We start from the raw sequence: 22,761 nt of genomic DNA, 5'->3' as shown, positions 1-22,761 counted from the left end.
GGTGGTGATTGAGAGTGATTGTTTGTTGATGGTGAGGGATCTTCAATTTCAACAGTCTTCCTCAAGGCTGGGAGCATTATTGCAAGAAACTAAGAAGTTGATGTCTACTTTTGATGACTTTCAGATTCAACATGCAAGTAGAGTGGCTAATGAAGCTGTCATGGCTTAGCCCGACATGCTTGGATTGTTGAGTCTATTGAGATGTGGTAAAATGGTTTTTAGATTTTATTTTTCAAGCAATTTGGCTTGATAATTGTCAGTAAAACTCTGATTATTAATGTGATTCTTCTTATTAAAAAAAAAAGGTGATCCTGCAACCTTGATACTTCCTATATATATATATATATATATATATATATATATATATATATATATATACCCTTGGAAGATTAAATGAGGTTGAGACAAGTAGTACCACTAGTACGTACTAGATACATGTTTATTGAAAGATTAATGGAACGACAACAATTAATATATATAATATTATATATATTATAGGTGAATTTGCATGCGTCTTTGATCATGTAGATAAGATTTTAATTAATAACACGAATGAAAAAATGATTGCAAGATATAATTTTAATGGTTAATTTTGAATTAATGATGTAATTAAAAACATAAGTAGGTTAGGGTGTTGATTATATATATGATACTGTTCACCTGGGTTTGGGCCCGGGTTAACTTGGGTTACTTGGGTGAAATCGGGGTTTTGAGACTCGGAAGTCTGGTACTGAGTTGTTCTCCTTTCTTTTTTTTTATTTTATTTTAATAAAAGCCTATATTTTATTTTATTTTTCAAGAAAAAAATAATGTTGAAAAGCATAATACTAATGCATTAAACATTGTTCATAATAATAAAAACATATCAAAACGGAAAACTAAATTTTATGTAAAAAATAACTAATTAAAGTTTGAAACTGCTAATTACCTTTTTAACTAAATGCATGAAAAACAAAAAAGAAAAATCCAATATTCATTATGTAAAATGCTTGCAACACACAAATGCAATTCACTATATATTATATTATTTGGTATTTATACATTACATTGCAGAAACACAAAATTATAATATTAAGTTACAAAATCAGTAGCATAGTCTTCCATCAATAATTTAATCTCACACCAAATAACAACTTCAAGTGAGATAAGAGAGACGTACAACCAAATAGTCTATTGTCGATTCCTGTAATTAATATAACATAACTTCAAAAAATCACTCAGATATTAGGACAAAGCTTATAAATACTTAAGATTTGACTGTAAATTTTGGCAAGAGTATTAAATAGGCATGGCTATGAAATTCTCATGTATCATGAAGGTGTCGAGCACAACCATATACTACTTGATGTACTCTCGAACCTTATTGTCTCTTATTGGATCGATCATTTCTTTCAGTAACATGATGCAGTTAATTGGAAGCTATACAAATGGTTTCATCCGCAAACAATTTTCTTTATATTATTATTTCACGATGTCGATCTATTCATCGAGATGCTCATTATACAGAACTAGCTAGAGGAGCCTGAGAAAAAGAAAGTGATCAGGCCGTCAATGAAGTTATCATGAAATTAACAAGAAATAAGACCCATATGTACCAATAACGACCTTGTAGTTTCTTGTTTGACGGAAACTTGAAATTTCTTGCCATGAGAGCGTGCGCGCAGTACTCTTCGTTGGTTTTCCATGCATTGAAGATCACCTCTTCTTGGTAGATCAATCTTAATTAGCTTCTGCTTTAGCATACAGATTACAGATCGATCTGCTCCTCTATTTTCCCACATTTCTGCATTAATCAGTGCAAACTCTTGATGATCACTGATCATTCTAATTAGGTATAGCATCATATATATAGTCTCTGAATTCATATTATATATAAATAATATATATAGATAGGGCCTTGCAGTACTATAGGTCAATGAGAACGTTGTCATATATAGTCTCTTAATTAGGCCGGTCTAGATCATCTGTTCATGAATACAGAAAAAGAATAATCAGTCGTCCCTTCAATCAAAGTAATTAATATACGGTGTCGCCACACATGAACCAGGTTGCCATTTGTGAAATTAGCATTTCAAAAACTGCAAGCCCAACCAAACGTATTTTCCAATTTTAAAAACTTTGCAGTTTCTTATAAGTGGATTTAACAAGAAAAGAAAAAAAAAAACCAATAAGTTACATGACAATAAGCTGCAATCCTCAATGTTGTCGAGAAACAAATTTGGCCTATTTGAATACAAACATTGATCCTTCTTTAGAATCAAATTTTCCAGTAAAAGAAATAATGTCAAGTGCTGAACAACATTATAGGGTAGTACTGCACAAACGTAAAGACTAAAGTAAAAGATCAATCAATTAGAAAGTGTAATAGATTTGGTTAATATATTCTCATTAATTGATTCTTTTACTTTAATAGAAAGTGTAATAGATTTGGTTAACACTTGTGAGCTACACATATATGCATGCACAATCAGTGAGCAGTAATTTACAAGACAAGTCAGTAAACATGAAATTAAAAGTTAAAACGTGTTTCTTCTGTGATCAGCTACTCTGTGATGGTTAATGGCAAATCTGGATAGGAAGTTTTACCTTCAAGTGGACTAGGGCTCGTTTGGATGATGAGATGAGATGGTTTTAGATGAGTTGAATAAAATATGGTTAGAATAATATTTTTTAATATTATTATTATTTTGAGATTTGAAAAAGTTGAATTGTTTATTGTATTTTATGTGAGAATTTGAAAATATTGTAATGATGAGATAAGAAGAGATGATTTCTATATCCAAATGAGCCTTAAGGTAGGTGACCCTTTGTCCCCTTACATGTTCATAATCTGTGTTGATGGCCTTAGCCAACTTTTGGTTAAGTTAGAATTGAAGGGATGATTTCTGTATTCAAATGAGCCCTAAGGTAGGTGACCCTTTATCCCTTTACATTTTCATAATCTGTGCTGAGGGCCTTAGCCAACTTTTGGTTAAATTAGAATTGAAGGGAGAAATAATCTATGCTCAGGGTGAACCACTTTTATTTGTTGAGACTGTGCAATGTTTTGTAGTTCAAAGATGGAAGAATGGAAAAACATCTACTCAATTCTTGGTGTTTATGTAACACCCCCTTCCCGTAGGCTAGGAGTGCCACGTATTTTCCATAAAAATAATCCGGTAATAGATCCCATAATTTCATAATTGAAAAAAAAATTGAACTTTTATTATGCAGAAAAATGTATAATCAAACTGTCTTCCAAAACATTAAATGAAATAAACTGAAATAAATTCATGTCATAAAAACATGTTTATTTTAGAAAGTCTGAACTAAAAAAAAAATAAATGCTCCTTCTACTCCTGGCCTGCCTGCTCGTAATCATCATCTTCACCTGGGTGGTTAAAAACATGAAAATAAACTAAAATGAGTCGATGACTCAGTAAGAAATCTATCACAACGTAAACGTAATAAACATAAGATTTTCATAACAACTTTCATGCTGAGCTTAAAATTCATGACTGTTCATACTGATGCTTATGCTATGTATGACTGTTTTAACTGACTGATCTGACTGATTTATCTGATTTAACTGATTTATCTGACTGGCCAACACACTTAACCCTGTGTGCAAGGTTGTGCACCGGCCCCACATCCCGCTGCAGCAAGGGGAACCGCTGATAGTATTCTAGCATACTATGGTGGACCACGACTAAGTTCATGGCTTGCACACCACCCTGAACTGAACTGAACTGCATTGGTACCATACATCTGAATGACCATCTTATTAACTGATCTGATATTATCTTACACTTGAATTTAAGATGGCCTACGTGTCTTATACACATGAGATGCATGACATACTACATACATAATCATAAATTCTGAATTTAAACATGATGCGGAATGACATGATCGTATGCTATGCTAGATGACATGCTTGCATATGACATGAGCGGTTCATAAATAGTGGCTATCAATGAACTGTCTTGAATAATACATACATATAAGCTAACTGTGATGACCTAATTTATGATCAAATTTACTTACTTCGCTGCGTGTCTTCTTGAATAATACTTCGTAACTTGAGACCTATATTCAATAAATAACTATCACTAAATTGTTTGGAAAATAAATAAATGCTAATATCTTACTTAACTAATTTCGGAATTCTAAAATATAGTCAAACCAATATTTGTTTAACACTAAAATCAATAATTCATAGTATTTAAATTACTTAAAATACTAATTTATAATTTAGTAGAAATACTCGAGCTATTTTAAAATAATTCACAAAAAAACTTAAATTCTTAAACTAAGTTTCATTTCTCAACATAATTATTAAATCTTATAAGAAACTTAACAAATTCCACTAAATTCTTAACATAGAAATTTTATTAAAATCTTACTAAATTGACAAAGGAAATTTAACTCAAATATTAGACTTAACATTATTCTTTAAAAACATATTTCTAATTCTTTAAACATTTTTATAAAAAAATGAACCTTTAATTAACTATATTTATTTAATAACTCAACTAGTAATATTAAACTCAATAAAATTCACTAAAATAATTATTGAAATAAAATAAGATCAAATTCAATTAAACATCATTATAGTCTGTAAAAAGGTCAAGGACTCTGGCCCATAATAATAATACTACAAGAGCCCAAACAAAAGAACAGGCTCACACACGTACGCACAAGGGCTTAGGGCCCAACGGCCCAATAAGACCTACGGATTCATTCGGATTCATTCAAGTATCCGAAAACACGGCAATAAAGGAAAAAACAGAGAGCTGAGAGAGAGAGAGAGGGTCTGCGATGGTGGCTCACCGAGGGAGGGCTGAGGCGATGGCGGCGCTGGTGGCTGGGAGTGACCGGCGGCGCGACTGAGGGTTCCTATGGTGGTGCGGCACCGAGTGAGAGAAAGAGAGAGAGAGAGAGTTTAGAGAGAGAGAGACTGAGCCGAGAACTACCGAAATAAAAAACAAAGGCTGCGGCGGTCGAGATCTTATCGGAATGGAGTGGGTGTGCTGGGGCTGAGCTGGTCGGCAGTTTCTGGTTCCACGGGTGGTACTCTGACGTCCTATGGTGGTCGGCGGCGGTTGGAAGAATCTAAGGCTTAAACGGCAGTGTTTTGGTACTCTGGGTGTTTCAGAAGCAGATGTTTTGGAGTGGCTCACGAGATACTCCTCTCGTACGAGGTAAGCAAATATTTATAAGCGTAGAAGATAGAGAAAATGAAAAAGGAAAATCTTAGAGGAGTAGAGACGTGCAGAGACTGAGAGTGGAGACGTGCATGAGTAGAGGAATACACGGCAATAGAGTTGGTGTTCCACTAGGACGTTAGCAAAACAAACAAAATCACTGAGAGAAACATACGGGTTGGGTGGTTTGAAGTTCTCAAACAGAGGCTAACAAAGTGATGAGGTTCGGTGACTAGAAGAAAAATTTTAAACTTTAAATTTCAAAACAAAACCGTAGTAACATAATCTGATACACTTTAGAAATCCTTATTAAAACAAAACTCTAACAAATCATAAATCGCAACTATAATATAAAATATAAAGATAAAGTACATATAAATTCTGATAAAACTATAATCATAAAAATATAAATTCTAAAAATATAAGTTTACTAGAAAAAATTACTTATATACCCTAAAACCAAAACTGGTATGTCACAGTTTATGAGAGAGCTTCAGGGCAGGTGTTAAATATATAGAAGACATGCATCCATATTTTTTAGTTCCAATACGACAAGTGAAATGAGAAAGAAGATCTTACAAGAAGCTGGAGCAGGAATATGTGGCAGTTATGAGAAGTATTTAGGCCTTTTAACAGTTGTGGGAAAGTCAAAATATAATGTTTTTCGAAGCATTAAAGAGAGGGTGTGGATGAAGATGCAAAACTGGAAAAATGACTCTCTCAAAAGCTGGTAAGGATAGGAGTGTAACCAGTTTAGTTCAGTTTGGTTTTATACATTTTTTAGAATCGAATCGGTATACACCAGTTTTGAAATTTTAAGAACTAATATCGGACCGGACCGATTCACTACCGAAACTATTAATTAATTTATAATATAGTATAAGTACATTATTTTACAATAATTAACACATACTAGTATAATATTAAATTTAACTATAGTCTATATATGCTCTAGACTTTTTATACGAGTATATATGATCAAATGTGTAAAATTAATGCATTTACAAAAGTAATGTACTTTTTTTAATTTTTTAAATATTTTTAAAAAAATATACTATCTCACTAATAGTAACTTTCTTAATCATTAAAAAAATTAAAATACACGAATGATAACTTTGAGGGATAAAATGATTAAAGTATCATTTTCCTTTTCTAACATGCACCGTTAAGATGTTTTAGAAAAAAACCATTGAATTACAAATTAACCATTCTTCCCTGATTTACAAGAATTCAAAACGGCATGTACTGATCAATTTAGTGACGAAAGTTTTTTATTAAATAATCCACCCGTTTAAGTACGTACGACGTTTAGATTGATATATTAATGGTGATTTCAGAAAAAGAAAAAGAAAAAAGATTGATATATTGGTGAAAATATCAGATATGTTTCCAATCAGTTAATGACATGTCCAGAAAAAAAAAAAAAATTATAACCAACAGATGACATAAGGTAATAAAAAAGTGAATTATATGTTTCCAAATTTTTTCTGTTGCTTTGGCTCTTGTGTATCCCTATCTCATGTTTTTATCAATTTCTGATCTGTTTGGATATAAGGTAATGAAAAAGTGAATTATCCTCCATTTCATAAAGAGAAAAGAAGGGAAAATACATTTCATGATCAGTACCTCATATAATTAATATATAGATCATGTAATTTACATTTTGCACCCAAAACTATAATTGATGTTGACATGCATTACTTATCTTCGAGCTATAAAAAATCTGTAATGCACGTATAAAACTTATTTTGGTTTGATTATTAAGATTGTGTCATATAAATGATCATCTATTTTTAATTACTTTTTTATATATATCTTAATTACTATAATTGAGTATTATTTATTATTTTTTCCTTTATAAGGTATAATATTTTAGTTTCGATAATTTGGAGATTGAGGATGCAAACCTAGCTAATTTCGAAAAAAGAAAAAAAATGTTAGAGAATATCATTTCATTTTTTCATTTATTAAGATTTTTTTTTTTTTTTGAAAATAAACCTCCTTGTATTCAATTCAAATTGTAACTGTATTACAATACATTTTGTCTATCCTTAATTGATTCGTAATATACTCAGGGCCCTCCTCAATCCAATACAAATCACTCACCCCATATATAGCCCCTTTTGCAAGTTGATGAGCCACCTCGTTTCCCTCTCTGTGAGTAAAACCAATTTTCCACTCTGGATAGTGCCTCAGTTTCTGTTGCAGGTCTTCCACCAGCTGACCCAGACTTGAGTCATTCCTCTCTCCCATCTTCACAGCATCAATCACACTCTTTGCATCCCCTTCAATTATGACCTTTCTCACTCCCAACTCTTCACATAGAACCATAGCTTCCCACATGGCAGAACACTCAGCCCCAAAAGCACCTAAGATAGCTTCTCTTCTAATTGATGCTGCAGCAAACACCTCACCTCTTCCATCCCTTATTATCACTCCAATACCCATCTTTTTTGAAGGCGCACTAACAACAGCATCAAAATTAGCCTTTAATATCATATCCCCAGGTTTCTTCCATCCTCTATCATAGTTAATACCACCATCTGTTGCATTTAGATTTATTTCCTTCTCTTTCTTCCTTCTTGCCCGATTGAATTCCTCATATCCTTCTACTGACCACTGAATCACCCTTGCTGGACTTGCAAATTTTTTCTCAAAGACCACTTTATTTCTTCTATGCCATATATTTCTCATTATTATTACCAGCTTCTCTATGTTTTCCATCGTGAGTTTGCTGTACAGTTCCCTCCATAACTGGAAAAAACTTTCCTCACCCACTCTCCATTTTTGCACTGGGCTTCCCTTCTCTGCCCACACATCTGTGGCTGCTGGACACCACCAAATAGCATGCATAGCAGATTCTTCATCACTTAAGCATATTGGGCACAAGCCATCTGTCACTATTTTTTTCTGCCATAAATTATGCTTTGTAGGCAGAATATTGTGAGCAAGTTTCCACAAAAAGTGTTTCACAGTCCCTGGGACATTCAATCTCCATATCTGCTTCCATATAGTTTCCTCTCTGTCTCCCTTAGAGTTTTCCCCATCCCCCATCCTTCTGACTTGCTGCAGCATATGGTAGGCACTTCTGACAGAATACTTGCCATTTCTAGATTGGTCCCAAATTAGTCTATCCTTTGCACCCAAAGGGCTAACAGGCAAAGACAATATCATTTCAGCTTCATCTTCATCAAACATCTGTCTCACCAACTCCATCTTCCATCCTTTAACTGAGTCATTAATCAACTCACTCACTCGAGCATTAGCATTTAGCATCTTTACTTGAGATTGAACACATCCAGTCACAGGTTTAGGCAACCATTTATGTCCCCATATATGAATGGATTCACCATTACCTACCCTCCATCTCATACCTCTCTTAATAACTCCCATAGCAGCCCACACACTCCTCCAAATGAAAGATGGACATTTACCCAAAGGGGCTTCAAGGAATGAAGAGTCTCTAAAATATTTATCTTTAAAGATTCTAGCCACTAGAGAATTTGGAAATTTGAGCATCCGCCACCCTTGTTTGGCAAGCATAGCCAAGTTAAAATCCTCAAGTAATCTAAAACCCAACCCACCATACATTTTACCCTGCCCCAATCTACTCCACTTCCACCAATGGATTCCATCCTCTTTTTTATGTTGAGACCACCAGAATTTAGCAAAAAGCTGTTCAATTTCCTCACACAGCCTCTTTGGTAACTTGAATACACACATAGTATATGTGGGGATGGCTTGCAACACTGCCTTAATGAGAACTTCCTTTCCAGTTTTTGAAAGAAAAGCATTTTTCCAATTTTGAATCCTATTCCACACCCTTTCTTTAAGGCCCCTCAAAGCATTATACTTGGATCTTCCCACCACAGCTGGTAAACCAAGGTATTTTTCATAACTGTCACAAACATTGGAACCAGCTTCATTGAATATCTCCTTTTTAATACATTCCTTCGTGTTTTTACTGAAAAAGATAGAGGTTTTTTCCTTATTTAACTTTTGCCCCGAGGCCTTTTCATAACATTCAAGAATAGAATATATGTTCCTCCATTCCTCTACTGCAGCCTTCCCAAAGATCACACAATCATCTGCAAACAACAAATGATTTACCCTTAAACCCCCTCTAGTTGCAGCCACTCCCTTAATCACCCCATCCCTTTCAGCTTTCTCAAATAAGTGACTTAATCCTTCTGCACATATCAAGAACATATATGGAGATAAGGGATCTCCCTGCCTTAACCCCCTCGAAGGAATGATTTTCTTCCCTGGTTTTCCATTAACCAACACTGAAAAACTAACAGTTTGGACACATAACATAATCAGTCTAGTGATTTTCTCCCCAAAGCCCAATTTGAATAGCATAGCTCTTAAGAATGGCCATTCAACTCTATCATAGGCTTTAGACATATCAATCTTCACAGCCATACTACCAGACTTTCCTTTATGCTTGGTTTGCATTGAGTGAAGTAATTCAAATGCAACCATAATATTATCAGAAATAAGCCTATCAGAAATGAATGCACTTTGTGTTAATGAAATAACAGCAGGTAATACCTTTTTCACTCTATTTGCAAGGACCTTGGAAATCAGCTTGTATAGGACGTTACAAAGGCTGATTGGTCTGAATTCCATCACAGTCCTCGGCATCTTGACCTTTGGGATCAATGCTATGAGTGTGTGGTTTAAATCTGCCCCCATGTTACCCCCATTTAGAAACTCCAACACTGCCTCACTAACATCAGAACCAACTGACTCCCAATGCCTCTGATAGAACCCCGCCCCAAAACCATCTGGTCCAGGGGATTTCCAAGGAGACATTTGTTTCAGTGCCATTTCTACCTCCTCTCTTCTAAAGGTTCCTTCAAGCCCCATTCTTTGTTCACTATAGATTTTAGGCTCAATATCTGAAATGCAACATTCAATATCAGCTTCAGAGGGATTATTAGACGAGTACACTCCTGTAAAATACTCTCCAAAAGCCTTTTCAATAGCTTCCTGCCTCCTCACAGTAAACCCATGAACATCAGCTATTTCAACAATATAATTCTTTTTTTTCCTTTGGCTAGCACATGCATGAAAAAACTTAGTATTACGATCCCCAAGTTGCAGCCAATGGGCCTTAGCTCTTTGCCTCCACCAACAATTCTCCTGTTCCAACAACTCCTCCAACTTCCCATTCACCTGTCTTATTTCATCTACATTCGAAGGCCCTTCATCTTCTTTTAATTCTTTTAGTTTTTCAGAAAAGATCTTGATCTCACTCCCTCTCTTTGAATTCTTACTCATATACCATTCTCTGAGAGCCTGACTGCAAGACTTTAGACTCCTCTGAACACTTAAGAGCCTACCTCTCATCCTTTTTTCCCTATTCCAAACCTCTTTCACAGTCTCTCCACATTCCTTTTCCTGATCCCAGGTCATTTCATAACGAAAGGGTCTCTCAAATCTTCCTTTCAAGTTGCTGTCATAATAACAAGAAAGTAGAATAGGAAGGTGGTCAGAGCTCCATACAACCAGAATTTCCACCTCCACCCTGCTGTAACCCCTTCTCCATTCTTGATTAGCAACAGCACGATCAAGCCTCTCTTTTACAAAAGACCCATCTGAGTGGCCATTGCTCCACGTATACTTGTTACCCCTCCATCCAAGATCACTCAACCCACCAAGAGATAAGGCATTTCTAAATTCCTCCATCTGACTTTCTCTCCTCTCATTACCCCCCCATTTTTCATCTTGAGAACACAACTCATTAAAATCACCAATCACACACCAACCCACCTCAGATGAAGGTTTTAGCATTTGCAACAATTCCCATGATCCCTTTCTTTTGGCAGTTTCTGGATGCCCATAAAATCCTGTCAGCAACCTCTTTCTTTCCCCCTTCAACTTCACCCAAAGGCTAATGTGCCATTGAGAGAAATTCATCAATTCCACATCCTCTATATTCTTCCATAGCATTAACAACCCACCCCTCAACCCTCTCGGTTCCACCATCATACAGCCATCAAAACCCAATTTCCTTTGAATTAATTCAACTTTATTAGATCTCAACTTTGTTTCCATAATAAAAACAAAGTCTGGCAGCTTTTCCTTTGTAAGATTACAAAGGACCTGAACTGTCTGAGGGTTGCCAAGCCCTCGACAGTTCCAACTTAGAGCCCTCATTGATCCTGGCAGGGCTGCCAAGTAGCTCTTGCCCTAGAAAGTGAACTAGTAACTTCATTTGTATCCACTCTTGATTTTTTTTTATGATCCTCATCACCTCCCACCTCATCCTCATCCCTAATCAATAACCTTTTCCCTACCAACCCGAGTCCTCCATTTTCTTTTTTCCCCTTTCTCTTGCTCTCCTCTTCCAAGTCTTTTTAACCCCACTCATTTTTTCATTTACACTCCCCTCCATAAAAAGACTAAGACCTTCACCAGCCACCCCTTCTCTTTCCTCCTCTTCTATCTCTGCCAATCCTCCCCCCTGTTCACCTCAGTTATGGATACCTCACCTTCCATCGTCTCTTTCTTCCCCTCGTATCTCTCCAAACACTCCCCATCTGTTCTACCCTCCTTCCACACCTTGACCCTCATCTCCTTTGACACTCCATCCTCTTCATCTCCTTCCATAGAGGCTGATCCCCCCCTCCCCCAACATTTATATCATTTTCACTTTCCCCACCCCTAAAAGCTCTTTCTGAATTCATATTATTATTCCAACCCCCATTTTTCCCTATACCCCCTCCCATATAATTCCTTCTCTTTAAGCCCCTCCCTACTCTTAGCCATGATCCAAACTGCTCCTGAGCTATATTCCCAGCCCCCTTACTCTCCTCCTCCCTCACACAACCCTTCTCTCCATGGACTAACCAACCACACCGAAAGCATAGCATAGGCAGCTTTTCATATTTAAGATTCGCCCATACATTTGCCCCATTTACTTTAATCCACCTTCCTCTAACCACAGCCCTTTTCAGAGGTATCTCCACCCTTACCCGAAGGAATTCCCCCCAACCTATTCCATCACTTGGCACATCCACATCTATCAAATTTCCAAGTGACTCACCAATCACTCTTCCCTTCTCTTTCGTCATGCAGAACATTGGCAGATTATGGATCTGAATCCAAAACCACTCACTGTCAAACTTCCACTCATTTGGTTGGGAATAAACCTCAAATGCCTTAAGTGCAAACAGATGGTTGTCAAACAACCACGGTCTACCATCTAGCACTCGCCGTTTATCATTCAGAGATTGGAAGGTAATCACAAATTTATTATCGCCTACCTCACGAAATTCGGCAGGCTTGCTAATCCTCCAAATCTTCCCCATCGTGACAGCTAAAATCTCCCTTCCGATTGTTCGTTCCATACATATCTTTCCTACAATACTTCGTTCCCCACACTCCCGTACATCCCCCTCTGTTTCTTCTCCAACATCAACAACAAGCCTCTCCTCCTCCGAGAGCCTAAACTTCTCCCATTATGCTTCCAGATTCTCCATACCTCCTTCCGAGGACTCTTCCATGGCTGCCTCACACAAACCTTCCTCCCAGTTAGTTATAACTGTTTTCCACCACCTCAGTTTCTAGAGAGAAAAAGAGAGGAGACTTCATTTATTAAGATTTGATCATTAATGATTATCAAAATTGTGTCAAGTCATCTATCTCTATAATTAGATAGAATATAATAAAAATATTATTATCATTTTTAATAGAAGTCAAAATGCTTCAGTATTTTTAATTGTTGGATGAAGAAATTAAAATGAAAACCACATTTTCAAAAGGAAACAAAATGTTAAGAGACCGTCATGGTTTGAATCATGTACTGGTGGTAGTTTTTGTCTGTGCTGGGAGTTGTTACATAAATTCTTTGCTCGTACCTATCTCATGATGTTTTTATCAATTTCTCTGTTTGGATATAAGGTAATGAAAAAGTGAATTATCCTCCATTTCATGAAGAGAAAAGAAGGGAAAATACATTTCATGAGTACCCTCATATAATTAATATATATATCATGCAATTTACATTATATAAGACAGAATATATTAATTAGGAAGCATTTATTGTATCAAATCTGGAGCTCCTAGGTTTGACCGCTGGGTGTGCCGGATTCTAGTGTAAATTATATTTTTATATTTTTTAAATATTAAAAAAATAAAAATATATATAAATACACTAATAGTCAATTCCTTAACCATTAAGTAAAAAGAAAAATTAAAAAAAAAATAAATACATAAGTGATCAAAATGAGAGGACAAATCCATGGAATAATATTAGAATCTGATCATTTTCCTTTTGTTTTTATTGTTTAGATCATTTATCTATTTTCGCAAAACAAAAACGGTAGCTAGTGGAAGCGCTAATTTTTTAACAAAAATTCCCTAATTACTCTTACACCAACCGATAGTTTTAATTTTACCCAAGCATCATGTATAAGATCATAACCAAAAAACATAGATCTAGAAATACTACTAGAATTAAAAGTTCTGAGAATTTGATATAAGTTCTAGATCATTAATTTCTTCTAGTTAGAAAAACTGAATAATCATGATCTGTATATATAATTAACTGTGTGAGTCGTTACAATTTTCAGTTCATGCATGCATTGAATAAAAAAAATAATTAGATAATTAGCTGTATATACGAATTAAACTTCTTGTTTTTACGTACGGTTCGACCTTGAAAATGAGCCTTCATTTGTTTTCCTATATATAGGGAGCTTTATATTTTAGGAATAAGAAACCTGCAGTTCCACTACGTACAGTCGCCAGTTATAGTCGCCATGCAGTCGGATGATGTGGATTGATGACATGGCAGTTGCTATTAATTAAAAAAAAAACAAAAAACAGAGTTCCGATTCCTACTTCATTCTCTTGCACCTCTTACGATTCGTGGTCTTCAACTCTGGTTTCCTTCGGCGATTTATGGTCTTTGTTGGTGCTGTTGGTGCTTCTCTTGCGTTGTGGTTTTCGGCGATTTGTGGTCTTCGCTCCAGCTTCAAGTGGTTGAGTTCGTAAGTATTAAGGAAGAAAATAAAGCAAGTGCACAAGCAGTCACCCAAGAAGAAGAATGCATTAGCACATGCACAACCGAAACCAACACTTAGGCAAATACCCACATTGCAGAAGCAAGGAAAACACAATAGAGATTTTCTCTTTTACACATTCTGTCGAGTAATTGATTTTCATACTGAGTTGTAATCTCAATATGGTATCAAGAGCTTGTTGAAAAACCATCATCTTCATCAAATTTTTTTTTTCTCTTTCTTCTGTTTTTTCCATGGCATCCGAAGACTTTTTCCCCATCTCCTCCACACAGAACCCAACGCCCACCATCAACCCATCCATTCTCAACTCTGCAACTCACTTCATCACCACGTAACGCTGTGGCTGAAGACGAAGGCGGCGGCGATTTGTGATCTCAGACTTCCATCAGTCGGCTGAGGGAGGGAGGGCGGTGGGTTCGAGGGAGGGACCTTGTTGTCGAGGTTTCTTCGGTGCTTCAAGTGGCTGCTAACTCGTGGTCTTCGACAGGATGTGCAGCTTCGTGGAAGGATCGAGAGGAAGAGAAGAAACACAGAGAGGGAGGGATTGATGAAGAGTGGGAAGGAATGAAATGAAAAATAAAATAAAATTTGAGGGAGCCGCTTACACGCCGCTTACCCGAGTTGACTGTATATAGCTTTTTTCATAAGCAAATATGTGCATCAGTCTCTTTTCATTTCCAAAATCGTTGGTAGTTGACGCTATTAAATACATACTTTAAGGATTGGATGCATACATTAATTAATTAGGACAGTTGATAGAATTTATAAAAGAAATATTACAGTCACAAAAATATTTTATAAAAATAAATTTATAAATAGTTATAATTTTTTTTGTAATACATTAGATTTATTTTATAATAAAATTAATTTTACAATTTAACGCACTACATCAAATCACGTTAATTAATTTATAGATCTACATCTTTTTATAAAATTCTTTTGCAGTCAAATTAAGCATTTCTCGACCTATAAAAATATGATAAATGATAGTTGCAGTTATGAGTGCACAAGCGCTATGCAATCCCTTTAAAAAAAGTGAATAAATACAGAACTCACATGAAAATAAATTAATTTTTTAATAGTGGACCTCACTCTTTTTAAAATAACTGCAAGACACTTTCATACTTCACGACCGTATGTATCATTACTCTAACAAATATTGAAAAGGAGAGGAGTTGATCGTACTGCAAGTAGTAGTAGTACGAGTACTTACAAGTAATAGGTTACAAGTAATAGGCTGGGTGACAATGGATCGAAGAATGGTGATGAGAATGGTAGCGAGAGTAAAGGAAATGGTGGTGGAGTGCTTTGTGAAGCCAGTAGCTAGTAGAGAAACTCAACGGGACCAGCATGCATCAGAATTGTCAATATTACTCCATCTGTCCTCCACACAGGCAAGCGTGAAGGATCTAATGTCTTGCTTTTATAAGCTAGGTACATCAGTATTCCATTGAATAATATTTGATCATCCCTGCAAATTAATTAATTAATTAAGACCAATTATTTATTAATATATATATATAAGAATAATATTAATTACAGATCACCAATTGCTTTCTCTGTCGATTTGATCGAATTCAAGGCCCTTGTCGACGATGGAGCGGTTGCCAGCTTTAGCAGTCCAGTAACGAGAGAGGCTAATCCATATCTGGTTGTGAAGCATCTTCCATAGTAGAAAAGGGAATATGAGGAAGCAGGAAAGGTCCCTTTCGCTCTTCTCCATGCTTAAAAGTAAGAATGTACCATTAATAGCCCAAGGAGCCAGGATCAGGTACTGATCATCATCAACAATAAATTAATCAAAAATAACTCAAGCAGCAATAATTAAGCTAGCTAGCTGCATGCCGATCGATCGGTGAAACAATATGTAATAATTAGAGATTAATATTATATATATATATATATATATATATATATATATATATATATATAAGAGCATGAAGCTATATATATATATTTCAGATCTTTTTAAGGATGTAATTTTAATTTTTTTCCTAACAATTTATTATAAGCTTGTGAGCAGTACCGTTGATTAATGTTCATTCTCGGTGATCATCGATTCATCTTACACGTACAGCTTGATCGGTAGTACTATTTTGGCCTTTTTCTTTCTTTCTTAACTTAATCTTTTTGAAGTCAAACCGCCCTTAATTTTGAGTTCGATCCAGAATACAACTTCATGAGTCACCTAAGAAAAAAAAAAAAAAAAAATGGAGCAGACAACGACATGCAGAGACCCCCTATGACTCATGATCTTTTTGTTGTTTTTACTTTTTGACTCATCTTGATCACTGCTATGAGGAAAAAAATTGAAAATATAATTACAAAAAGATGAACTTTTGAAGGAAAATTAATGCATTAGACAATTTAAATAATGGGAGACAAGCGCACAAAAAATAGGCACTTCAATAAATTTGACTTTTAGGTTTAAAATTATTTAGAGACGAACTAAATTTTATCTTTAAAAGTCATTTTTTGGGATGAAATTTAAATTTCATCTCAAAAAATTGATGACGTTATAAAATCGTTCGACCTGATAAATATCCGTTTGGACAGTATTTTCTGTGACAAATTAAATCGTCTCAAAAAGTTTTTTACGCTTGAAAGGAAAAAATCCTTTGGAACAGAAAAATTTTGGCTGGGAAATAATTTATTATGCTGGGAAAAGTTCAAAACCGTTCGAACTTCGAACGATAAATTGTTTTGTTCGAACAGAAAAGATTTGGTGGCAAAACCTGGCAGGAAGGTTTCTAAACCATTCGAACGGAATATATTTAGTTCGAACATATTCAAACACCACATTTATACATTCGAACGTATAATATTAATTTCGGTACGTAACTCAAAATATAAAAAATATATGTCATACATACAAATTCATTAATTAATTTTATGTAATTAATTTAAAAATATTTTAATAATTTCTTTTATGTTAAATAAGATTTTTAGTTAAATAAATATTATCAGCCATACACCACATGATATAAATCAATAATTACTCCAGAAAAGACAAAATATTTAATTTACAACTAATGCAAATGATTAAAACATCATATATATTGTCCATAATTACAACAAAAAAATATATGTAAAATAGAAACTACAAAACTATTGTGATGCGAGGTCTCTACACACATCATTGACTGTAGCTAATCGTGTCTCTACCTGTGTCAGTCAAGTACTGAGTGTGACCTAAGTTGCATTATTGTCATTAATCTCTGTACGTAACTCAGAGACGCTAGCAGTAATCTCTGTACGTAACTCAGAGAAGCTAGTAGTAATCTCTGTATGCAACTCAGACATGGCAGTATGCACTGCATTGATCACCGCTGATGTGTGTATGCTGATCTCAGCACTCAGTATGTCGGCCATCTCCTTACAAGTAGATGTGCGTGATGCCTCGACCTGTGTAGATGCCTCACCAGCTGATACTCCAGTATCTCCTTGCTGTGCATCTCTCTGAATATTAGTCTTGTCAGGAACAGGTCCACAAAAGTGAAATCTCGAGTGTCTCATGCTCCGTGACAGGGTGGTGCTTTTGATCGGTCCCATCAGCTCTCGTGCACGCTCGGCAACTTCTGGCATGACCCCAAAATGTAGCAAAAATTGAGTGATCAGGATTCAAACAGTAGTATATCTGTTGTAATTTACAGAGCCTTTGATCGGATCCTCTCAAATATATGCCCTACGAGGTCGATCGGAATGCCACAAGCGACTCGTATCATAAATTTCGCTCGATCCATGCCAACCTCGGTCTTATGCTACCGAGGGTTAATATTGTTGGCGATGATCAAATTCAAGATCTTGAAGAAAGAAGATAAATCTATCTGCCTAATGCTCTTTGTCCCATCGTACACTAGAGCATCTGGACCAACAATCAAGTCTCTATTCTCATGATTAGCAAGTGTGTGCCTCGAACCTAACAAGATGTGTGCGAACAAATGATTGAAAAATTATTGGACTAAAGAGCCATGATTATCGTGTATTTTTATAATGTATCTTGCCTGTTGGTATCCATGTGTTCTTGACCAGAGATGTGCGAGTTGCGTTAATTAAGTTGGGTGCATTTTTTTAAATATTTATGTGCTAGAAATGTGTGAGTTGCGTTAATTGAGTTGAGTGCATTTTTTAAAAATTTATGTGCTAGAACGTTAAATGTAGAAGTTTTAGATCGTATGGAATGAGAAATTGCACTAATATTATGTAAGCTAGAGAGTATTTATCCACCGTCATTCTTCGACATCATGGTTCACTTAGCCATTCATTTGCCACGTGAGGCTCGACTTGCAGGACCAGTCCAGTATAGATGGATGTATCTCATTGAACAATTTCTTGGAAAATTGAAATGCACTGTGGGTAATAAGGCCCGCCTAGAAGGATCAATTGCAAAAATATATACTGATGACGAGTGACATACATTCTGTTTCAAATACTTCCACATCGTTGACACAATGTTTGAACGGTCGGAAAGAAATTTTGATGTTAACCAAGCAAGACAACAGAATGGGTTTTCTGTATTTTTTCAACAAGTACGTCCATTTGATGCTCAATATGGTTATGATTTGTGTGAAAGAGAGTTCGAGAAAACTCAATAGTACATGCTAAATAATTGCCCAGAAATAGAGAACTACTTGAAGTAAGTTCAAATTAATTGTTAATTAATCATTGACTTTACTTATTAAAAAATTATATGAATATACTTATTGTTGGTAATTTTTACTTTCTGTGATCATATTAACGTATTCAAAAAACTGAGAGTAAATCATATAGACCAGAGACATGAACAGCAGTTCTCGAAATGATTCGAACAATGGGTAATGACATTAATACAGATGCAATTTTGCACTAACATATTTAAAATAGACTGGATTGTTAACGGTTGAATGTTTATACTTTATTTAATATGTAGGTTGTACAAATGCATGCGAGTAGTCTGAACGATATATCAGATGAATGATATGCATTGCCGCATGGCCCCTCGAGACATGTTGCTTGATATTCTACATGTATTTCTCAATGAAGTAGGTATCACACAATTGATCAATAACTTTATAGGAAAACACAAAATAGTGGTGTCCTTGTCGAAGTGAGTCATGATGGAGACAATGTTAATTTTTATGGAGTTATCGTAGATATAATTAGAATGAAATATATGGGAAAGATTGTGGCTTATATATTTAAGTGTGATTGGTGGGATTTAAGCAATCCTTGAAGGGAAAAATGTCATGATGAATATTTTCTGAGTATTAATACATCAAAAAAATGGTATGAAGATGATCCTTTTATTTTGGCTTCCCAAGCATCTCAAGTATTCTATTTAGACGATCCTCAGTTAGGAAATCAATGTCAAGAAGTCCAAAAATTTTCTCTTAAAAATATTTATGATGTTATCCCTGAGACAGAGGGATAAGATAAAGAAGAAGATGATCCCTATACTTAAGAAACATATCAAAAGAGTCAACTTGCCTTTAACTTATTTGTAGATTTGAGCCAGTATGAGATGATCTCATTACATATGGAAGATATTAAGGCTGAAATAGTTGAGGCGACAGTTGATCAAAGTGTTGAGTCATCTGAATTATCTACAGATGATGAGAAAAAATCTATAGATGAAACTGATACAGATGATTGATTGGTTTTGTGTTCACATTATACATTATCTCACAATTATGCCACCAAAGAGGAAAGAAGTTTGCATCCCATCTCCACTTGCTCCTAGCTCCCCGTCTGACTCACCATTAGAGATTGGCTCTACGGAATAAGGTAAATAGCTAATAGTCATTTTTTCAATTAAGATATATGATAATTGATGCGAGCTAAATAACTAATATTATTTTATAGAGATAACAGTACAATATCGTCACGGACGATGCACTACTAGAGGTGTGACGTTGGAGAAATATCGTAAAGTATGTAAGATTAAGGTTAATATTCCTGACGAACATACAGGAGGCGAGGGACAACAAGCAGTTTGGCTTGCATCGCATGTGGGTACTCTTACATGGACTTATGCACCTTTGGCTACGAATTCATGGCATAAAGTCCCACAACATGTGAAAGAGCTTATAACGAAATGTTGTTTTGTACGTAATATTTAAATAATAAATTTATATTGATATTATTTAATATTTTAAATGATAATATCTTTGTGTATAAACTTTATCAAGAATGACTTCGAACTAAATTTTAGTAAGAGAGAAGAGCGTAAGACTGTCGAAGAGCTGATGTGTAATGCATTATGCAAGTACAAGGCGAGATGTCACAAGCATTACAAGAAGTACGAGAACAAGGAAGATGCACGCCAGCATCATTTTCAAGATGTCCGACCTGAAGATTGGGAAAAATTTTGTGACATGTTTGAAGATCCATTATATAAGGTAAATTAAATGAATTCTTTATGTGTCATATTTGTAATTTTCACTTACTAATTTTTACAACTTCTATGCATGAGCGAAGTTCCTATAAACAAAACGAATAGATTGAAGTTGAAGATTCATTATCATGCAGGCTCAAGATCTTTACATCGTCTCTCTCAGAAATTGGTAATGTCCTCTTTTTTTTTTTTTTTTTTTTTTTTTTTTTTATTCTATATAGTTTGTTTTAATATTGACTTTATAACTTAACAATGTCTCTTGTAGAAAGAGTCAGACACCAATTATGATCTGACAAAATTATATGTTGCATCACATACTAATAGTAATAGAGAGTGAACTCATCCCGATGCTCGTGAGAATTATGTAAATATTATAATTTGTTTTAATTAAACATATTTAAATTATTTTGTCAATATTAATTTTATATGTTATGTGTAGGATAAAATAGTTACCCTCCGTGCTGAAGCTGCATCAGATTAGAATTCATCAACAAGTGACGTTGAAAGTTTTACACAAGTTCTGGGTCAACGTTCAGGATATTTAAGGGGTTTGGGTCGCTGTGTAAATCCTTCAGGCTCTTCATCAACTTTAAGCACTACTACCATTGCGTTAGAGAATGCAGATTATAGGATCGAAAAATTGATTGCAAAACGGCATAAGTTAGAGGCTTAATTGACGAAACAAGTAGGCATGAAGATTCGCATAAAACATCAAGAAAGAAAGATGCAACTCCAAATGCAAGAGTAACAAAGATAGATGCAACTTCAAATATAAATGCTTATGCAACAATTCAGGCCTCCAAGCAATTGATTTTCATTAGAAGTGTTTTGCATATTGAACAATTATATATCATATACTGATAATTTTATTTGTATTGTTACTAATTTATTTATTTAGTTCTGACTTATTAGATTAATTTTATTTATATTGAAAAATTTATAATGTATTTTTGAAATATAAATATCTATTTGATTTTAAATTAGTATTATCCATGAAAATAATAATCGTTCGAACATATATAAATCGGATATAATCGTTCGAACCTCACAAGTTAGAGTTTGAATGGTAAAAAAAAGTTACGCCCCATTCGAACGTGTTTGAACAAGCAATTCACTATTTGCATTCGATCATCAATTTGTTTGTTCGAACGGTTTTTCATGTGTATTTGGTCGAACAGATTGGTATCGATCTACCAGCCATGAAGTACCCGTTCGAACAAAAATATTGGTCAAACGTTAGTTACGCCGTTCGAACGACTTTGCGAGATGAATTTAAATCATTCCAAAAAAAAATTCTGTTTGAATGTGATAGAACGGTCTAACTTAATTTCGTCTCAAAAGATATTTTTTAGAACGAATTTGTGATTTTCATCTTAAAATACCTTTTGGGACAGTTTTATTGGGATGACCTTGCAACATTTTTTTTCATCTCAAAATATATTTTGAGACAAAACTTTTCGTTTTAAAATACCTTATTTGTTGTAGTGAGGCCGTCGGAGAGATTTGACCATATTTTACAGGTTCCTAGCTAAAACTCATGTTCAGCTCGAAACAAAGGTAACTTGCTTTTGATACAGTACTACTATCTTTACGATCGAAGAGAACAATTGATTAATGCACCGTTAAAGAACCAAACATCGTTCATGAGAAACTAGTCTTGTCCGGCCGGTAAAGCATGCAATTTCAAGAAAGTTTGCAACACACAGCTAATCCTACTTATTATCGTATCTGATCGATTCTTATTACATGACCACCTTCATCAGGGATATTGGAATAAAAACCAACACGCAATTAATTTACAAACTGCGCCATAAGGGTGCATGCATATGGGCTCACATATCTGTTATCTGTATGTGGATCACTGTGTGTGTGTGTGAGAGAGAGAGAGAGAGTAGCTAATGACAGTACCTTAAAGCTTCCAAGAGGCGTCCATGGCCAGTTGGTGAGAACTCCTGGTTTAGAAGCCATACTTTCTTCGCTACTTTCTTTGCCTTGCAATCTTCATATATCTTCTAATTAAGGCCTCACACACACACACACACACACACACACACACACACATATATATATATACACACACACATATACATATACATATATAGACTAGGTGAGAGCAACGCTTAGTTTATATTTAATTTTTTTTTTGTTAAGAACTAATTTTTTATTA

General features: G+C 34.9%; 1 protein-coding gene across 1 annotated transcript; it reads right to left on the bottom strand.

Moving 5' to 3' along the window:
- Positions 1–15,529: 15,529 nt before the first annotated feature.
- Positions 15,530–22,625, bottom strand: LOC121235282 (very-long-chain aldehyde decarbonylase CER1-like). Its single transcript, XM_041131604.1, has 3 exons — positions 22,503–22,625; positions 15,769–15,995; positions 15,530–15,692 (listed from the first exon to the last, which is right to left on the bottom strand). Exons 1-3 carry the CDS (start codon positions 22,560–22,562, stop codon positions 15,545–15,547), a joined length of 435 nt encoding a protein of 144 aa, XP_040987538.1. The 5' UTR covers positions 22,563–22,625; the 3' UTR covers positions 15,530–15,544.
- Positions 22,626–22,761: the final 136 nt, after the last annotated feature.

Source organism: Juglans microcarpa x Juglans regia, chromosome 6D (assembly GCF_004785595.1).
Source record: "Juglans microcarpa x Juglans regia isolate MS1-56 chromosome 6D, Jm3101_v1.0, whole genome shotgun sequence".
NCBI lineage: Eukaryota > Viridiplantae > Streptophyta > Magnoliopsida > Fagales > Juglandaceae > Juglans > Juglans microcarpa x Juglans regia.
This window is presented reverse-complemented; position numbering and strand designations above follow the sequence as displayed.

Excerpts from the sequence above, each read along its gene's own strand:
- LOC121235282 (XM_041131604.1), bottom strand. The coding sequence starts at position 22,562 with ATGGCTTCTAAACCAGGAGTTCTCACCAACTGGCCATGGACGCCTCTT. Across the intron at positions 15,996-22,502 it reads CGCCTCTTGGAAGCTTTAAG|TACCTGATCCTGGCTCCTTG; the intron begins GTACTGTCATTA and ends GATGATGATCAG. Across the intron at positions 15,693-15,768 it reads ATCGACAGAGAAAGCAATTG|GGATGATCAAATATTATTCA; the intron begins GTGATCTGTAAT and ends ATTAATTTGCAG.